At 41.4% G+C, this 19,408-nt stretch overlaps 1 protein-coding gene across 6 annotated transcripts in view; it reads right to left on the bottom strand.

Moving 5' to 3' along the window:
* Positions 1-748: 748 nt before the first annotated feature.
* The window catches only part of ELF1 (E74 like ETS transcription factor 1), a 92,191-nt gene continuing 73,531 nt past the window's right edge, over positions 749-19,408 (bottom strand). For 5 of the 6 annotated variants that reach the window (XM_037376248.1, XM_037376250.1, XM_037376247.1 and 2 more), the window contains 3 exons: positions 17,999-18,191; positions 16,434-16,901; positions 1,815-2,436 (listed from right to left, as the gene is read on the bottom strand). In XM_037376248.1, coding sequence (XP_037232145.1) covers positions 1,821-2,436; positions 16,434-16,901; positions 17,999-18,191 — 1,277 coding nt within the window. In that variant the 3' untranslated portion in view covers positions 1,815-1,820. Of the gene's footprint in view, positions 2,437-16,433; positions 16,902-17,998; positions 18,192-19,408 lie in introns of all 6 variants that reach the window. The other variant, XM_037376246.1, reaches the window with a different exon arrangement.

The following is a 19,408-nucleotide window of genomic DNA, read 5'->3' as shown; positions in this document are numbered from 1 at the left end:
TGGCAGCAGTCGCTCCGGTTTGAGTATGGCCAGCCTTCCTGGCAGCGGGGCGAGGTGTGTTGGATTTGCAGGTGGAAGCCTGACCACAGGGGAGTCAGAGGGAAGAAACACTGAATTTACCAGGGCAGTTGTGGCAGAGTCCGATACAGTTTGCAGAGTTACTTTATTCAACTGTACCAAGCTGCCTCCGACACAGTTCTGCTCCCATTAGTTTTTCTAGTACTCATATGCTTATCTTTGGAGTGAAACTTAATCTTATAAACCAATCAATAAAACTTCTACATGAATTCGATCAAAGAAAGTCCTATTTCCTTTAATTTTACATTCTGCTGATCTTACCTGGCATCGTATTTATAATCCACCTTCTGCTGAAACACTGCAATATGTGAGGTTTTGAAGCACTGTGTTATACAAGCTCCCTTTGCGATGAAAGGCACCACAGAATTATGTTCAAAGTTTTGGGTTGTTTGTAACATACTGGGAAGTGACAGAAAAGAAGTTTAAGTCCAGTTCTTGGTTTAGCTCAGCTTTCATTTGAGCTGCAAAAACATACAGTACTGCTGTTTCAAAGGATACCCACAGCATGTTGGTTGCGTTCAACAAGTCTGTTCAGAAGCAGTATGTGAATTGCTCATGTCCCACCACAGACTCACACTGATTATTCATATTGTCCTGTTTCTCACTGTATTTTGGTTGCCTATGTCTATCATCAAAACATTATAGTAATATAAAAACACTTCAGAGTAAATACAGGAAGATGTTTTTCCACTTGATTTATTTTCATAAGAAACCAATTAAAAATACAAAAGGCAAGGACCCAAGGTTCAGAGGGCTCCATCATTTAAAAATTTGTCTTTAAATACAAATTCACTCTGTAATATGAATACATATAACATTAGACCTCTAAACATAATGATCTTATTTGCATCTATCAAAAATTTGTATGGAAACAAATTAGCTGAAAAAACTTCCCTGTGACATTGAATGTACATTATTTACAATCAAAAAAAGAACTCTTAGCAGTATTGATCTCCAAATACCTGCATAAATTGTATGTATTTTATTTCCCTCCCCCCTTAAAAATAATCTGAAGTAGAAAGCAAGATTGTTAAGCTTCATAGTTGCAAAATGGCATGAAACATTTGCACCTGTAGTGATGCCATTAACTTTTGTAATTAAATATATCTGATGTTTTCATATAAAATACAGACATGGCATTGTCCATTACTGGAATAAATGTTGCATGTACTCTCAACAGGAGTGTATATTCAATTTCGCACACACAAGAGCTTGTGCTGCAAAAAATGCAAGAGGATACCTGGTTATCAAAGTCTAAAACTGGTGTAATTCACCAGTATGAAACATACTTGATCATAAAAATTCATACACATGGAATGAAAATGTCCCACTAAAAGTAACTGTTGCTTCAAAAGTTAAGTGATACACGCACGGATTAAACAGAAAAGGTTATAATAATGTTACTGCAATGTAAATCGGCAACAAACTGAAAACGTACAGTAAGAAATAAGTTTGAAACTTTGGCCAGCAACCTCATAGGAAAGTCTTCATAGCGTAAAAAGCATGTTCCTTCATGCCTTATTTTGAAACATGAGTAATATATAATTTTATTTATATGGTAACATTCAGCAATTAACAGAAAATCAAAATCCATTCTAAAGCATGAATTCTAACAATTAACTGCAAAAATTAAGTAGCTTTGCAACATCTTGCTTCAGAATCAAATCAAATATACATAACTAAAAAGGTCCCATCACATTTATGAAAATAATCATCCACAGGGTCTTTTTTTAAAAAATTTATTAATATGAATTGGCTTCCAATGGCTCATTTTCTTGCTTCACTTGCACGTTAGATGGGAAACCATTCGAACTAGACACTACCATCACAAACGGTTGCTGCTGGAATCTCTGCTCTGACTGCTCAGTATCATCTAATTTGTCACTGTCATCTTCTTTTACCACTCCTTGTATGCCAATCTGTTTTGTTTCTGGTGCTTTAATAACTGAAGTGATCACTGTGCCTGATGGATGAGCTACCACCTGCGAGCTGCTTGGTGAAAACGTTACCACGGGGCTAGTGGCACTGAAGGATGGAGATGAAGCCATGTTGGCTGTTCCATTGCAAATTGTCTGCACGCTGCTGGTGAGCACCTGCTGAACTTGCGCTGGGCTCAGCACAATTGAGGAAGGAGGCGAGACTGGCTTCTGAGACTGCAGCACGACATTTTCTTTTAGAACCGTCATGGGTTGTGAAGTAGGAATGGCTTGTAAAATGAATTTTTGGGGCGTTGTTGCTGAGGCTGGATCTGTGCTGGCTATCACTGTAGTAAGAGGCACTGTCTGGAGCGTTACAGTATGCAGCTGTTGATTGCCAGGAGAAACAACCACTGGAACTTGAGTTGGAGTCTGTAAAGTCCTATTAAGATTAGAAAAGATTCTAGGGTCAGAACACTGCCGCTCTGAGTTTTGAAAAATAATTAGATTTACTATTGAAAAAAGCACTTGGCATCAGAAACATTTAATCTACCCAGCTGTTCCAGAAGAGGTAGCAGTCACTCTCCTAATAAAATGAGAGCTGGACCTGACCCCTGAATTCAGCAACACAGTTCCCAAAGTAAAGGTACCCTGCATAAACAACACTGCCATCATCATAGTGAACAGCCTGCTTTTAAGATGTTCAGTAGCTCATCAGAAAACCTGGGAATTGCATCTAAGATCTCCTTCTTAAGCATCAACCGACATCACGAGCATGACCCACACTACACATCTGCCATCAGTCTCATGAGGTACCCTAAGTGATTCCTAAGTAACATGCCTAAATAATTCCTAAGTCAGGCCTCAGTTCTCCTGACACCTCTCTATATTATTTACCTATATGCAAAAGTATCTGCACTGTGAGTCCGGTTGGGATCTTTTCAGACTCCCAGGACACACAGTTCTTTGCCAGGCTTGTACACTCCTTCTGGTAAAGCAACCGAACAGAATTTGTTCCCAAAACATCAGTTTAAATTAGGAATGATTTTATCGTTGCAGGCTCGCAGACTTGGATACCACATTACTTTCTACATATGTACAGCTGAGAGGGCAGAGTTAGAGGATTAACAGCCATATTAGCGAAGTACACTACTACTACAATGGACAATGTGGACTTAGAGATGTGGCTGAAATGCATATGCTCCAGTCATGCAAATAAAAGCAAAACAAACAAAACTCCCCAACCGCAACATACTCCTGGTGAAGCAAATTATTTCCAGGGCAGGGAAAGAGGAAGGGAAGGGTACCTGCTTTGACATCCTCCCACAGCTTGCTCCAGTCCACCATGCCATACTCTCCAACAACCTTCTTCTTTCCTTCTGCTTGTCCTGCAGAGTTCTCTCCAACCTTCCTGCTGCTTTTCAGTGTTTTCTCCTGTCTGCCTTCCTCCCCTTTTTTAGTTTTAAGCTCTCACTTGCGTTCTCTTGAACATATGTGACACCAACCAAAACAAAAATAACTGTCTCCTCCTCCTGACTTACTTCTACCTCTGCTGAAATCATTTTATATGGAAACAGATTTACTGCCAACATTTGTACTTTCAAGTCCATCCACAATACTGCATGTTCTTCCTTCTGAAAATTGGTCCTCAGATACGCTGTAAGGGTTGCCTACTATACTTCTGTGGAATGTCCTCCTTTCTATAGTCCTATCCATGTAGTACCTATTATTTACAGCTCTATGAAATCCTAGTCGCCAGCATTTAGACATTGACTAGTCATAGCAGACTCAGCATATTCAAAACTATGCTCTGGCTATCACAGTTACAACAAAAAGCTTACTGAAGCAGAACTTATATGACGCTGAAGCTATGGGGCAATATGGATGCCGATGTTGCCAATGGCAGTGGTCTAACTGCACAGGGAGCTGCATTCCCTCTTTCTTAGTGCAGTAGCAGAGACAAATGAAGGAATACTCGTAAAGGCTTTCCCAGGTCCTCAGCTCAGTCCTCTGGGAAAGGCCTCTAGCTGAGCTCCAAAGTTGCTCTAGCAAGAGTAGCTTCAGTAACCCAGCTGGTATCAGGCTCAGAGCACATCAGTACTCGCTGAGCATCCTCCAGCAGCCAGTCCCTGCTGCAGGCAATCTTTCCCCCACCTTCTATGTGACTTGTAATACATGGAAAAACATCTGCATCTGTAGCTTTCTCTTCCTCATAAGAAAGAAGGCTGCAGTACCCAGGAATGCTGCTCCAGCAAAACAAATCCAAATCCTTGCCCATGAGGCTCCCACGCAGGTCTTATCACAGAGGCCATAATAACCAGGGCACAAAACTTGATGTGACTGACACTAGCGTCAAACTTGAGCTCCTATTAGAAGCTCATGGAAATGGAGGCTGGCTGGAGGTGAAGCACCAGCTAGAGTGATTGCTTCTTTCTTTCCAACTTCTGAAGAACTTGGTGCTGCACAGCAAATACCAACAGCCAAGCTTGAAGTGCAAGGCTCAGAATGACAGCACCAAGGCTCACACCAAGGCTACTAAGGGTTACCAGTGCTAACTCTTCCCACCCCCAGCAATTCCCCTGGGACCTGGACAGAAACCCCACAAATGTCTGTCAAAAGTAGTAGTAACAGGACGAGGGCATCCACTAGCTTTTTTAAAAAAATAAAAACCCATAGTAAACTACCTACAGTTAAACAGTCTCACAGTAAAACCAAAATGTCAGATAGATACAGCAAGTCTACAGAGACTCACAGTACAAGTAGAACAGCTAAGAAGGAAAGACAACTGACCCTTACTAGAAAAGCATTAAAGCATCACAGTAGATACCAAGCCAGCTCTTTAATCCATGAAGATACTTACTTGAGCCTCAAGGATTAAGTTCAACTCAAATAGCTGCAGTTTTGAAAACAGCAGCTGAAGCTGTTAGCCTGTGCTGGTATGCCATCCAAGTATTACTTTGAAGCTACTTTCTTGTTCTTCAGTTGCTTTGTTTTAAACAAAACAGTAAAAATAAAAGCTTCTAGCTGCTAAATGGCTGTAGACGACAACCTCAAAAAGCATGAACTAGATCTAATCAATGCAGAAGGTATTCTGCAAAACACTAGGAGCAACAGCTGAGAAGACCAAACCAGACTGTTTGTCTCAGCACACTGTAATTAGTATTTGCATATTGATGTTAAGCTATTTTATTTCTCGAAAAAGCAAGTTCCATACCTGTACATCATACCATAGCTAATAGTTTACGCCAGATGTTTTATCTTCTCCATCAGTCAAGATACATATATATGATGCCCACACATATAAACATGTATATACACATATATGTATACACACACAGAGAGCATGTGAATTTGCTACAGGAAAAGCGTGCAGCAGATGTCTGTACAAGCACAGGATTGAGTAGCACACAGCACCATAAATACATGTTGTTATTTATGCTAATGGTGGCCAAGCCTTAATTGGTAAAACTACAGACAACTGTGCCTGTTTACTAACTAAAAATCTATCTGCTCAAACTATTTGCCTTGAATATCATTCAAAAAAATACAGGTTTTCTTAGCTCTTTTGCTTGTTTAAAAAAACCAACATGTTACTTAAGGTGATCTGTTAATACTGGGCTGTGTTATTTTGGGTGTACTGAACTCTGTATTTTGCTATGCTTCTGAATTTCCCTGTAAATTTGCTAACACCCTTCCTAGGTACAAATATACTGGGTGATTACTTTAAAAGTTACTGCTGATGTTACAAAAACAACAAGAACATAGAGCAACAGTGATGAAAAGGAAACGCTGCCATAAAACAATCTGGTTACAACTAGGAAAAGAATGACAAAAATTCTGAAGTCATTTTAGCTTGACAGAAAACCATCATCTATTTGTTCAGTACTGTTAACAGCCTAATATTGTGCAGTATCATATTAGCTCATCAAGAGGTAGCTAGCAATAAAGCTAACAATACGTGACAGGCAGGAAAAACAAGTTTATTCATGGCAGCTTATGTGAAGTTTATGAAGTGGAGAAAGGGAGAAGACAAAAAAAAATACTGAAGCTGCAAGTCAAGGTAAACAAAGTATTTCATAGCACAATAAGAAAATGAAACAAGGCAATATGAAGAAATACATAGAGAGAGGTAACAGATGAGAATTTCTTCTCCAACATACCCACTGTTCAACCTACAGCTATAGGGGCAACAATGGCCTTGAGATAAACGGTGGAATTTCCAGGGACTTTCTCCATTTATTCAACTACCTGGTTGCAAACGACTTATTCAATGAAGCTAGGAAGAGTGAGGGCAGTGAGAGGTGGGATGTGCTTGTTAGAAGTACTTCAGATGCCCAAGTCCAGAGGCAATCTTGAGTGACTATAGGAAGCATCAGCCAAATGCAACTCAGGAGCTCTACTCTCACTGCAAACTGCTCCACAGCTGCACTCATGAACATGATCTTCAGAGTCAACAACTCATCAACACTTTGCCCCAACATATTGCCCCACAACCACTTGCCTTTCTACAGCACAAGCCATACAGACAGGAGCTGCTAAGCAGTCTAGGGGGAGATGTCCATGAGGCAGAGGCATCTGATGCCTCCATGCCCAGTCTGAACATCACCTCCTCCAAAGGGAGGGCAGAACTTGCCTGTGCTTGTCTAGCTCTTTGCCTGAACAAGATAATCTCTTAACATCATGAGGACAGAGACAGAGGACCCGGCTCTCAAATCTGGTGTCCTTTTTTACTGACGCATGCAGTCTTACAGTCTTTTTTCCAGAATTTTTCAGAACTGCACACTCACACTCCTAAGCTTTGCTACTGAGACCTGCAGAGACCTCTTCTGACAGTGCCAAAGATATGTAAAGAGAGCTCCTGTAGATAGCTTCTCATTGTACAGAAACAAATTTAATCTGTCTAGATGATCCTGAAGTCCCTTCTGTTGTGAGCAGCCTTATTTCTACCTACCACAGAAATTAAATCAGAAATGGGCTTAAGAAAAGGTCTTCTCAGCTGCAGGAAAATCAAATTGAAAGGTTTGGTTATAACAAAAATCTTTGCTGTGATAGAAGTTGTCCCTATTGTAAAACTGTTCTGAGAAACAAACCCTGCTATAAGCTAAACAAGAGTTTCTTGTAGAAGCCCTCTGAGATCACCTTAGCTTATTTCTGACCAACACCTCCCTTAGGAAGGGAATTTTCTTCACCATCCTGAAACCTGAAATTAAGTCAAGCTTCACTTAAAGAGACAAGAAAAATCAGCTCTTTGCAACAATCACCTGCTTCCCTTCCTTTGGGAAAGGCTACAGCAGTGGCAAGCCAGCTCCAACAGTGCCCGCTAGTTGGTACACTGAAGAGCTTCTACTGCAGGCTTTCTTTGGAGCATGAAGACCCAACTTGTTGCATGGGCGGAAGACTACTGTCTAACTGTAAACAGAAGCAAAGCATGTGCACCAATGGTGGCTGATCAAAGTAAGGCCTTCCAAATACTAGCCAGGAGTTGTTTCCAGTTATCTAGAAGTCCTTACTTGGCATGGTATTCCTTCACTCATGTTCTCCATGAAGTCCCAGAGAGCCTAGTGAGCTCTTTGCCGAGACTGACACCTGTGAAGTTTTGTATTCAGCATACCTATATGAATGGCAGAGGAGTGATGGGCTACAACATTAACTGACATTGTGCAGATTTGACTCCTCCTCTTATTCAGGGAAAAAGGACTGAAAGCAGATAGTCAATGCAAAATCTCAGTAGGACAGTGCCAGACTGCCTCCCTGTGTCTGTGTGGTTATGCAAGCTCCAGCAAAACCAATATAGCTAGGCTGTAAAGTGTGATTACAGAACGTTAACAGTGACATTCACTGCACATCTTACACAAGCTAACGTCTTTATATGGCACGATGAAGACACTTCATTTGGAACAGCAGCCGTAATCACATTTTCAGAGTTGACAAACCCATGCTAGACAAATCTGTCTATTTTTCAGCATCAGCATAGCTGCAGTCAGACTACCAACACATCATAGCCTGGGCACAGAAACAGATTATGGAACAACAGCAGAAAGCATATGGGTTTGCTTGGGGTAGACATCACTCTTTCAAAGCTAATTCCCTCTGCTTATCGGGACCAATCCACTTTGTTGGCATATTGTTGGCTTCATTGCTGTTCTTACACAGAATGCTCATGCCCAGAAAATACATGATTCACCTTCAGCTACCTCCTTCTCCTCTTGAATGAGGATCTTGCCACTGTGGTCCACACTTGCATCACCTTCAGGATGAATTACTGCAACATTTTCTACCCCAAAGGTTGCAAAAAAGTTCAAGATGAAAGCTGTGGCTGATTCATCATGTAGCTGTTCTCCAGTCAGAAGTGAACACACAAAGCATGTCCCACTGGTCCTCTGTGGTCTATATTAGCTTTCCCCCCAGCTACAGAACAGTCAGGACACTGGTCTGCTAACATGCTCTGGCCAAGCTATCACAATAACAACTTGAAAATACAGAAAAGAAACAATAAGCTGAATTTTGATAGAAACATTGTGTTTAAAACCTGAAGTTTGCAAAAGCATTGCACAAGATCTGTCAGCAGCCGGCTAATTGCAAATTTCTTGGTATACAGATCTGCCAACTAGAAGATTCAGCTGTGTCCCATACAGTCAATAACAGAGACATATTTTTAAACTATTCACAGTATGATCTTCTCTGAACCGTTAGTAACATGAGAACCTCTTTTTACTCCATCCAGAAGACACTCCAACTTAAATCACTACTAATCTAGATTAAAGGTAAATGAAAATGGCATCTCTCTATCTGCAGCCCTAGTCATTTAAGAGAGCGATTTAATTGCCCAAACACAGGTGCCTCAGAGCCTTGTACAGTGTCCTAGACAAGGTAAGTCCCTAGCCTTACAGGAGAGGTACACTTTCTGGAGCAATAGAAAGGATGCCACTTAGACTCAAAACAACCCAATGAACACGGAGCTGAATCCCAGGCCTACTTCAGTGCCTCTGAATTTCAAGCTAAAGCACAATTATTCCAATAAACCAGATATTCTGGTCAACCTGCATCAGTCATTCTGGTTTAAACAGAACAATTTTACAAGTGCTAAATTCAAAGAGACTTTTTTCCCCCATCCTTAAAAAAGCTGGCTCATTGGAAAGAGTTAGAAATAAAATGCTCATCCAGAGAGGTGTTTTTTGGTTTTGTCTTATTACTGGAAACATGTGGTGCCAAATTCTGCTCCCAGTTACACAACTGGAGACTGCAATAACTGCTTACATCACCAAGCCAGAGCAGTTAGACCTGCAGAACTGCAGTGAGTTTGCAGTTCTTAATATTCTCACTAGGGATACTAGACATCTTCCCTGGTCAGCAAAACCCAGTTCGCATGACCTGACCCTGCTCCTACCCCATTTCCCAAGCTTTGGTTAGCACCACATCACAGCCTTTCTGCTTAAGCACTGGGGCTGAAGAAGAGGCATCTATCCCTGGTCAGCAACTCTTCTTGTCTCCCCTGCATACAGCAACACCAAGACTTGTACAAAAAGCCCATCAAAAGCCATCCAAAAGCCAAGACCCTTCTACTTCAGAGTAAGACACTACCCTCCCCTCAAAGTACACAAAACTCTGCACAAGGTTTGTACAGCTATAAATGAAGCCACCACCTGTCTCCTGTGAAGAACCAACACCTGATTTTCACTGCCATGCCCATTTCTTTGAGAAATGCAAAAAGGCCCTGGGGGACAGCTACCACACTCTTCCAACAATGCTCTGGGAGTAAACTTTACCAGGCAGTACTGCCTAGTGCAGGGGAGGGATGGTGACATGAGCCCTTCACAACATTTTTCAAATATGATTCCTTTACCAAGTCCCTCAGCAGAGGAGATGCATGTTCAGACTTCATCTTTGAAGGATATGGTTAATTGTTAAGAAGTCAATTATTCTGAGGTGAAAAATCCTCAATATTTTCTCTATTTTTTTTTCTTCTCACAACACAACAGAAGCAAACTCCTGCAGAGGGAAGACCATTTATTTCCATGAAGAAGAGGGAAGACCATTTATATGAATAAAACTGTAGTAGCTATATTGCATTAAGACAAATTATATGGGTCCAAGATGTTCATGCTTCAAGGTAGAGCCCAACCACTAACCAGTATGCATCAGCAAACCTGAGGATCATTCCAAATGCTGGCTGCCATTTCACCCAAATGACCTTGACTATCTACTTGCCCCAAGCTCTGAACACCAAATGGCAAGCGACGTTACTATCTGTCCTCACGCTTCCCTATTAAACTACTATAAAGTGACTCCAACCACAACCCTACAGAGTATGCACACATCAGAAGGTTTGTCAGCTCTTATTCTGTAATGGCAATCATACCTACTGTACGTTTTCAAATCATGTAGACCATTCATTTCAACCCCTGTGGAAGCCCCACTGCAGCAATTCAGAACAAATACACAAACACATTCAACTTCTAGAGGTTTATAGCAGTTTGAACAAAGCCAAAATCTAGTTCCTTTGTTTTAGCCTTATTATAAAACAAGACCTAAAAATATGCTCTGAAAAAAGTTCAGTGTGCCATTCTACCTCACCAAACTATTTTTGGTTTGCATTTTGAAACTGGACAGAAATGTATCTGTTGTAATTTTATTTTTAGAGCCTGGAATGGGTAGTGACTAATGCACAGGACTCACCAACACCTTGGTTTGCAGCTTGGCCCACCCTGGTTAAAAGCACACCAAAAAAACCTGGGTTGTGGTTTTTATTTTCACTTTAACTGCTCAGACACAGTACATTCTTTCTTAATTAGCAATACTTCCATACCATTCAGTAATTACATACTGTACTGAAAAGATCTGATGGGTCTATCTTTTTTCCTTCATCTGAGACACTCTGTCATCTTGCTTAAGGAAAGTACAATTAAAGACTTCGTGTAATAATGTTTTATGTTACGAACAATGGATTACAGCAAATGGAATACAGATAAGGAAAGTACAATTAAAGACTTCATGGAATAATGTTTCAAGTTAGGAACAACGGATTAGAACCAATGCAATACAGAACTCTAAGGCTTGTACTTCATCCAAACTCACATACGTATCACCTCTACTACCTTTTTCCCCTTAGCTTATTGCCCAAGGTCCAATTGTGAAATACCGTAATGTAATAATTGGATGTCATAATGTCACTGAGCAGCTTTCCAAATGTTAGGCTGAACTTCTTGCCTGCGTTAATAGGTCCTACTGATACTTCTGTTTGTTGTTACCATTTTTTATATCATAAAATGATACTGTTGATACTGTCTTTGATACATAACCTAGTGTAGGTCTAGCCTACAGCTATTTAACTCTGCAAATTGCTGAACTTTTCCCATGAATGTTTCACACCATTATTCTACTGACTTAAACGGTACCGTATAGCTTCGATTACGTCTGTACTTGTTCCCTTTCACTATATTGCCCTAGTTCATCTTTACAAGTAATTAAATCCTTCATCAACCCTGAAATCATAGGATTGCTCTGTACAGAGCAGCTTCATTCCTAAGCTTTAAAAATTTGGAAGACATAACCTTGATGAAGATTTGTATTTATTTTCTAAATGAATTCCAAAAGTGGTTCTTCCCCCCACCTTGCCCCCCCCCCCCCAATTCTTTATAATTATCTTTCATATAAACTTCTGATCAAACGTAACCCTTCCCTCCCCTATGTGCATCTTGAACTAATTCTAGTTGGTTAGAACAATAAGCAAAACATTTTGATTTCAAATAATGCATTTTAGAATTAAAAGTCGAATGAAAACAGGTAAGAATCACAGAATGGTTTGAGTTCAAAGGGACCTTAAAGATCATCCAGTCCAACCCCCTGCCACGGGCAGGGACACCTTCTACTACACCAGGTTGCTGAAAGCCCCATCCAGCCTGCCAGGGATAGAGCATCCACAATTGCTCTGGGCAACTTGTACCAGTGTTTTATCACCCTCACACTGAAGAATTTCTTCTGAATATCTAATCTCAGTCTACCCTCCTTCAGCTTAAAGCCATTATCCCTTGTCCCACCACTACGTGCCCTTGTAAAAAGTCCCTCTCCAGCTTTCTTGGAGGCTCCCTTTAGGTACTGACAGGCTGCTATAAGGTCTCCCCAGAGCCTTCTCTTCTCCAGGCTGAAGAACTCCAACTCTCTCAGCCTTTCTTCACAGCAGATGCTCCAGCCCTCTGATCATCTTGGTGGCCCTCCTCTGGACTTGCTCCAACAGGTCCAAGGTCCTACTTCTGTTGGGGTCCCCAAAGCTGAACACAGTACTTCAGGTGGGGTCTCGTGAGAGCAGAGTAGAGGGGGAGAATCACCTCCCTTGGCCTGCTGGCCATGCTTCTTTCAATGTGGCCCAGGATTTGGTTGGTTTTCTGGGCTGCAAGCACACATCACTGGGCCATATCGAGCTTCTCATCCACCAATACCCCCAAGGCTTTCTCCTCAGGGCTGCTCTCAGTCCATTCTCTGCCCAGCCTGTATTTGTGCTTGGGATTGCTCCAGCCCGCATGCAGGACCTTGCACTTGGCTTTGCTGAACTTCATGAGGTTTGCACAGGCCCATCTCTCAAGGCTTTCAAGGTCCCTCTGGATGGCATCCCTTCCCTCCAGCACGTCAACCGCACCACACAGCTTGGTGTCATCAGCAGACTTGCTGAGGGTGCACTAAATCCCAGTGTCCGTATCACTGACAAAGATGTTGGAACAGCACTGTTCCCAGTACCAACCCCTGAGGTATCCTACCTTTCCCTGGTCTCCACTTGGACATCAAACCTTGGACTGCAACTCTTTGAGCACGACCACCCAGCCAATTCCTTACCCACTAAGTGGTCCACACATCAAATCCACGTCTCTCCAGTTTAGACACAAGGATGTCAAATGCTTTACACAAGTCCAGAGAGAGATCATGTCAGCTGCTCTTCCCTCATCTACCAAAGCTGTAACCCCCTTGTAGAAGGCCATCAGATTTGTCAAGCACGGTTTGCCCTTAGTGAAGCCGTGTTGGCTGTCACCAACCACCTCCTTATTTTCCATGTACCTTAGCATAGTTTCCAGGAGGATCTGCTCCATGATCTTACCAGGCACAGAGATAAGACTGACCGGCCTGTAGTTCCCCAGGTCTTCCTTTTTTCCCTTTTTAAAAATGGGGGTTGTTTCCCCTTTTCCAGTTCAAGGGAACTTCACTGGACTGCCATGACTTCTCAAATACAATGGATAGTAGCTTAGCAACTTCATCTGCCAGTTCCCTTGGGACCCACGGATGCATCTCATCAGGTCCCATGGACTTGCACACCTTCAGGTTCCTTTGATGTTCTCAAACCTGATCTTGAGGAGGAGGGTGTCTGTGTGTCTGCATGTCTGTGTGTGTCTTCATTCTCCCAGTCCCTGCCTTTGCCTTCCACGACTTGGACGCTGTGGCTGGAGCACTTACCAGTGAAGACCATGGCAAAAAAGTCACTGAGTACCTCAGCCTTTTCCATGTCCTGGGTAACCAGGTCTCCTGTTTCCTTCCAGAAAGGGCTCACTTTTTCCCTAGTCTTCCTTTTATCACTGATGTACCTAGCTCTTGTTGCCCTTCATGTCTCTGGCCAGATTTAACTCTATCGAACTTTAACTTTCCTAGCCTGGTCCCTGGCTGCTCATACAGCTTCTCTGTATTCCTCCCAGGCCACCTGTCCTTGTTTCCAGCCTCTGTAGGATTCCTTTTTGTGTTTGAGTTGTCCAGGAGCCCCTTGTTTGTTCATGCAGGCCTCCTGGCATTTTTGCCGGACTTCTTTGTTGGGATGCATCCCTCCTGAGCTTGGAGGAGGTGATCCATGGATATTAACCAGCTTTCTTGGGTGCCTCCTCCCTCCAGGGCTCTACCCACTGGTACTCTAGCAAGCAGATCCCTGAAGAAGCCAAGGTCTGCTCTTCTGTAGTTCAGGGCAGCAAGCTTGCTGTGTGCCCTCCTCCCTGCCCTACGGATCTTGAACTCAACCATTTCATTGTCACTGCAGCCAAAGCTGCCCTTGAGCTTCACATCCCCCATGAGCACATCTTTGTTGGTAAGAACAAGGTCCAGCACAGCACCTCCCCTCATTGTTTCCTCTACCACTTGGAGAAAGAAGTTATCATCAATGCATTCCAGGAACCTCCTGGATTGCTTATGCTCTGCTGTGCTGTCCCTCCAACAGATACCGAGGTGGTTGAAGTCCCCTGTGAGGACCAGGGCTTGTGAACATGAGGCAGCTCCCATCTGTCTATAGAGGGCCTCATCCACTCAGTCTTCCTGGTTGGGCAGCCTATAGCAGACCCCCATTAATGTCACCTGTCCCTGGCCTCCCTTTAATCCTGATCCATAAACTCATGGATCCTCAACCATCCCCAGGCAAAGTTCTGTGCACTCCAGCTGGTCATTGACACAGTGGGTGACACCCCCTCCTTGTCTCCCCTGCCTGTCTTTCTTAAAGAGCCTGTATCCTTCCATCTCAGCACTGCAGCCATATGAGCCATCCCACCAGATCTCCACGATGACAACAAGATCATAGCCCTGCAGGTGGGCACATGTCTCTGACTCCTCTTGTTTATTCCCCATGCTACCTCTGTTTGCACAGAGGCTTTTAAGTTGGGCCCCAATGAAGCTGACCTACTGGCTGGAATTCCTTTGTGCTGCTCTTCAGGTGCTCTCCTGCTGACCAGGGAACCCTGTATTGCCTGCTTAAAAACATTAACTCCTTCCAGTTTGTTTTAGTGCTTACCAGTAACTATGAAAAATATTTTTGCTTTCATGGCCCAACGTATTTATTCCCTTGCAGCCTTTACTAACCAGTACAATTTCTCTTTTCAGTGCGAATTTTTGATATTGCGGCATGAATGAAAACATTTCATAATTTTTAAGTAAATAAAAGAAACAGGATTCAAACTAGGAAGTCCAGGGATAATTTTAAAGTTTGGGGTTTTTCACCCCAAGGAAAGAAGAGATAATAGAACTTTTTTTCTGGACTGAAGCTGCAGTCTTGGTCTGTAATTTCCCGTTTACAAATGTTCAGCTTCCTCAACAACTTGGTTATCTCCAAAAGCATTTCTTATTGATTTTATTATATCACTCACTGGAGGCTAACAATCTTAACAAATCTAAACAATTTCAGTTCCTCTGAAAAACCTAGTTGTTACTGCTATTTGGATTTTCCTTTTATGTAAGTGGAGTTGTAATAACTGGGTAGATTTTACAGCATCCCTTTAGTAGCAGAGATGAAGGAGCAAAACTTTTTCTTTGGAAATGAAGAAATTATTTGGTCTCAGTGTCTCCGCTCTGACAAACTTGCCTAGTTAACTTCAGACAGCTAATACCACTCCAAATCCATTGGTGACTCTGGATGTAATTTTCAAAGGAAAGAACAGAGGAAGGGAGCAGGAAATAGCATTACTGCCATTTTGCAGCACAAAATCAAAACCATTATAATGGTGATGTTAACACAGTAAACCTCAAAAAAACCCCACGTTCATAACTCATTAAGAACGTGCCCCTCCTGAATTATATCCTGAAGCTTTCCTGAAACAGCTTTAAGGTCCAGAATCATCAGAGACAACTCTGACATTCCTGTGAGGGGCCTACATTGCAAGAACATTTATTTGGTTTAGGTCTTTTGTAGTCAGTGGAGATGAACAAGCTCCATCAGGGGACGACTCAGGCTAGGGTAAAACTAGGCTTAAGTGATTGTTTTTAAAGCCTCTTCAATAAGGGCATTGCTACTAAGGAGTAAGTGCAAAGGAGTCCTGATGCTTAAACACTGTGTAGTGTTAGCCAGTTGATTGACAAATTAAGCGTTGAAGCATGACTGTCTCCCAAAATAGTCTGCAGATACACAGCTCCCACGAGATTATTCTGTTAATTGTTTTCTAAAATCAAAAGAACGTGTTCTTGTAACAGCAGCAAAATGCTAGAGTAGGTAACATGGAGTTCTCCATTGTTTTAACTGGGAACAGTAAAAAAAGATGAAAGAGATGACAAAAAATTCTGAAGAAAAATTAAGAAGAAGGAAAATCTTTTTGAAGGGATCATGCAGACACACTATGTGTAATTCAAAAGCAAAGACATCAGTCAGTGAAAAAGTGGAGCTATGAAAACACTGCCTCTGCTGCGTGACAGAACTGACAACACCTATTTAAAAGAGAAGTTGTGTATTTTTCCTCTCTAAAGGATTTGCATCAGGCCTAATACTGAAGGAAAGATGCCCTTCCCTCCACTAAAGACGAGCATTTATGAGTGTACACGTCACAGTATGCTGTAACTCCCAGTTCCTAGGATCAGCCACAAAGGTATCATTTCACTTCTACAAAACTGGGAGATGAGCATTTTTCTGAAGCACAACAAACAATCTAGTCTATCTAGCCATCATCCAGTGAATTTATTATTATTCATACATTTATTTTCTATAAATTTTCTTACCTTATATTCTGAACTGAGGGATTTAACGTTTCATCTGGAACACTACTAGTTACGGCTGCATGTCCTTCCGGGAGGGACTGCAATGGCTGCATTACATGAACTGTCCGAAAAAGCTGAGTGGGATGTACTGGCTGTGGAGACTGCATTGTCCTCAAAACTTCTGAAGTCAAGCCAGGTGTCTGCTGCTGTGCAACTTCTACATGCTCCTTCAGTTTAGCAGGCTTCGAGTTTCCTGTTTTTAGCACTGTGGTTGATCCTCCCTTTGTCCCCGCGTTTGCAGATGCTCTAGATCTGCTCGACTGGTTTCTATTGGCGGCAGCAGTTGAGAGCAGAGTCGAATCTGATGATTCAGTGCTAGGGCTTGCATCTTCATCATCTATATAGACGAGATCTTTTGGCATTTCTTTAAACTGATACACTAGGCGCTGACCTTCTACTTTAGCCAGTATTCCTCTTTGGTAATAGTATCTGTGTAAAGCGTACACACATTTCACAGTGTTTTTTGCAAAAAACCCGAACAATCCAACTAACTCCTACCCCCAAAAAAGGTAACAAAACCCCCAGAAAATAAGACCAGCAGTAACAAGTAAACAATATTTTAAGTGCCTAGTTTCTTCATTTTAAAGGAGTGGCCAATTTAATAGCGTTATTTCTTTCTCAAACAACTTTCTTTTACTGGTATTTCTTGTAATCTTTTAACTTCAAACTCAGGTAACTGAGGAGAAAGATAAAAACTCTGACTTTGCAGCTCTGCCATCAATTCATACTCTTTAAAGGTTGCATGAAACTCGCAATTCTTGACTCATACAGTTCTTTCATTACCTGAATTCATGCTTACTCACCAGTGAGCACAGGCAGACATTTTAGCTACAATAGAGCAAAGGGAATAGGAGAGCACTACTTATGTTATATTTAAAAATTAATATGACAATTTGAAATTATGCACACTGAGGTGAGGGGTGAATAGAAATGAAAATAAATGCATAGCTGCTCAGTTGGATGATTATCAATCAGCAGGTAAGACTGAAGTTTCATGGATGTCTGCCTGCTTTGCAGTCTCTTATGTGTGAGAAAAATTCCAGCCCAATAGGCAGAGGCATGTGATATTTTAAAACTGTCTGTACATGCAAGTTTAGAGAAGCACAAGCAGACCTGGACTCTAAAACTCCATCTTCCATTGGAAACAGAATCATTTGCAACAAGGAGAAATAATGTCATTAATACACCTGAATTTTGGATGTTTTGGGGAAGAGAGATTAAAATTTTCTGTAAAAGGCTTGCCACACTTGGAATCTTCAGTCTCTTACTTCGTGGCTGACTGTGAAGATGAGTTTTTGCAGCAGCATTGAAAATACCTGAGCTGAGACTGAAGGTGACTGATTGGGGTTTGAGGTTTGTAAGGGTTAGTTTTCGTTAGCTTACTTATTTTGCCGAAATAACTTCATTTCCCAAATTCATACTTCAAGAATACTCACTCTCTTCTGTTGTTATACAAGTTAGATGAGGCATTTAACGCACACAAACACTGAGGCAACAAAACCAGTTATTATTAAAAATGCACATACCTGAGAGCTCTACCCATTGTTTCATAATTCATGTCAGGTTTGTTTTTGTGTTTTCCCCACAACCTGGACACAGCCTTGGAATCTACCAGTTTGAAAATGCCCTTCTCTCTTTGAGTCCATTTGATATATTTAGGACATGTAGCTTTGTCCTGGAGCAGTGCTAGTAAGAACTCCCAGAGATAAATTGTATTTCCTAAAATAAAAGTATTTCAGGACACAGAAAGAAAAGAAAATATTAGTTGATCATATTTAATTAATGATGTAAATAATCTAAAATTTAAGAAGCTGGTATCTTTACAAATGCACTGTAATGAACCACCAAGACTAGGAAAAAGTGATGGAAGGGCATGGGGAGGGATTCTTGTTTGTTATTATAATCTGGGTGCCCAAACACCCTAGCCACTGTCTGTAACCTACAGTCAGGTAGCAGTCAACCTACAGTCACCCTGTTCCAAGCACCAATGTCAGACAGCATTAGTCACCTATGTGAATGCTTCCCTCCTGCCTAATCCAGTTACAGAGGCAGTCACTATTGCCTTACCTCCAATAGGAACATGCTCAGGTCCACCCTCTGAAAATGCTGGAAATTAAGCCCTTGCTTAAATACTTTGCTGAATGGAGTGAGCGTTATGATCCTTTAAAAGGCTAAACAAAATCCTTACTTTTAACAATTAGATTTATATGGGGCAATCAGTGGCATATGCTGAGGCAGGCAAATCTTCAAGAAAAATGTTCAGAAAAAGGTGGATTTTTTTTAATCCAGTAAGCATTTGCACTTGTTGGTAGACAATATCCAAATTTCACTTTACAAACAAGCAGACACAAACACTTATCTATGGAAATCCACCACATCTGTTCAGTGTTTACCACTTATAAAGAAATAGTATTAAAGTTACAGATTGTGAATACTTAAAACTACTAAAAAATTTGCATATCCTTTTTTTTCAAAAGCACATTTAAGCAATATAAACTCGTGTAAATAATGACACCCTTTTCTTGTTTCTTTTAAAGCTTTTGATGTCTGATGTTCTTTGGGACACCTGAAGCTGTACACAAGCTTCTTAGTGATATGGTTTTAGTCTGAGAAAGGAAGAAAAAACTTCTTGTATGAAAGTATCACCTCCCACAAGTAGCCTTGGCATTTTAGCTTAGGGGAACATTGTGGCTACTGGGACAGGCAACTCATGATTTTGTAGCTGCTTCCCTACCATGGCCAGTTATATTAATATCCCTTTTACTTCAACTCTATGTTCCTCAAAATGCAAAACAAATGCTTTTGTTGTATTTTTTCATAACAGGCAGTGGTTTCAGGCAACACACTCCTTTTTAATTCTTTCTGAATTAGCAATTTTGTAACAATGGACAAATGTGAAATATGGTGCATCCTTGCTATCATCAACAGAAACATTA

Source organism: Falco rusticolus, chromosome 2 (assembly GCF_015220075.1).
Source record: "Falco rusticolus isolate bFalRus1 chromosome 2, bFalRus1.pri, whole genome shotgun sequence".
NCBI classification, from domain to species: Eukaryota; Metazoa; Chordata; class Aves; order Falconiformes; family Falconidae; genus Falco; species Falco rusticolus.
This window is presented reverse-complemented; position numbering and strand designations above follow the sequence as displayed.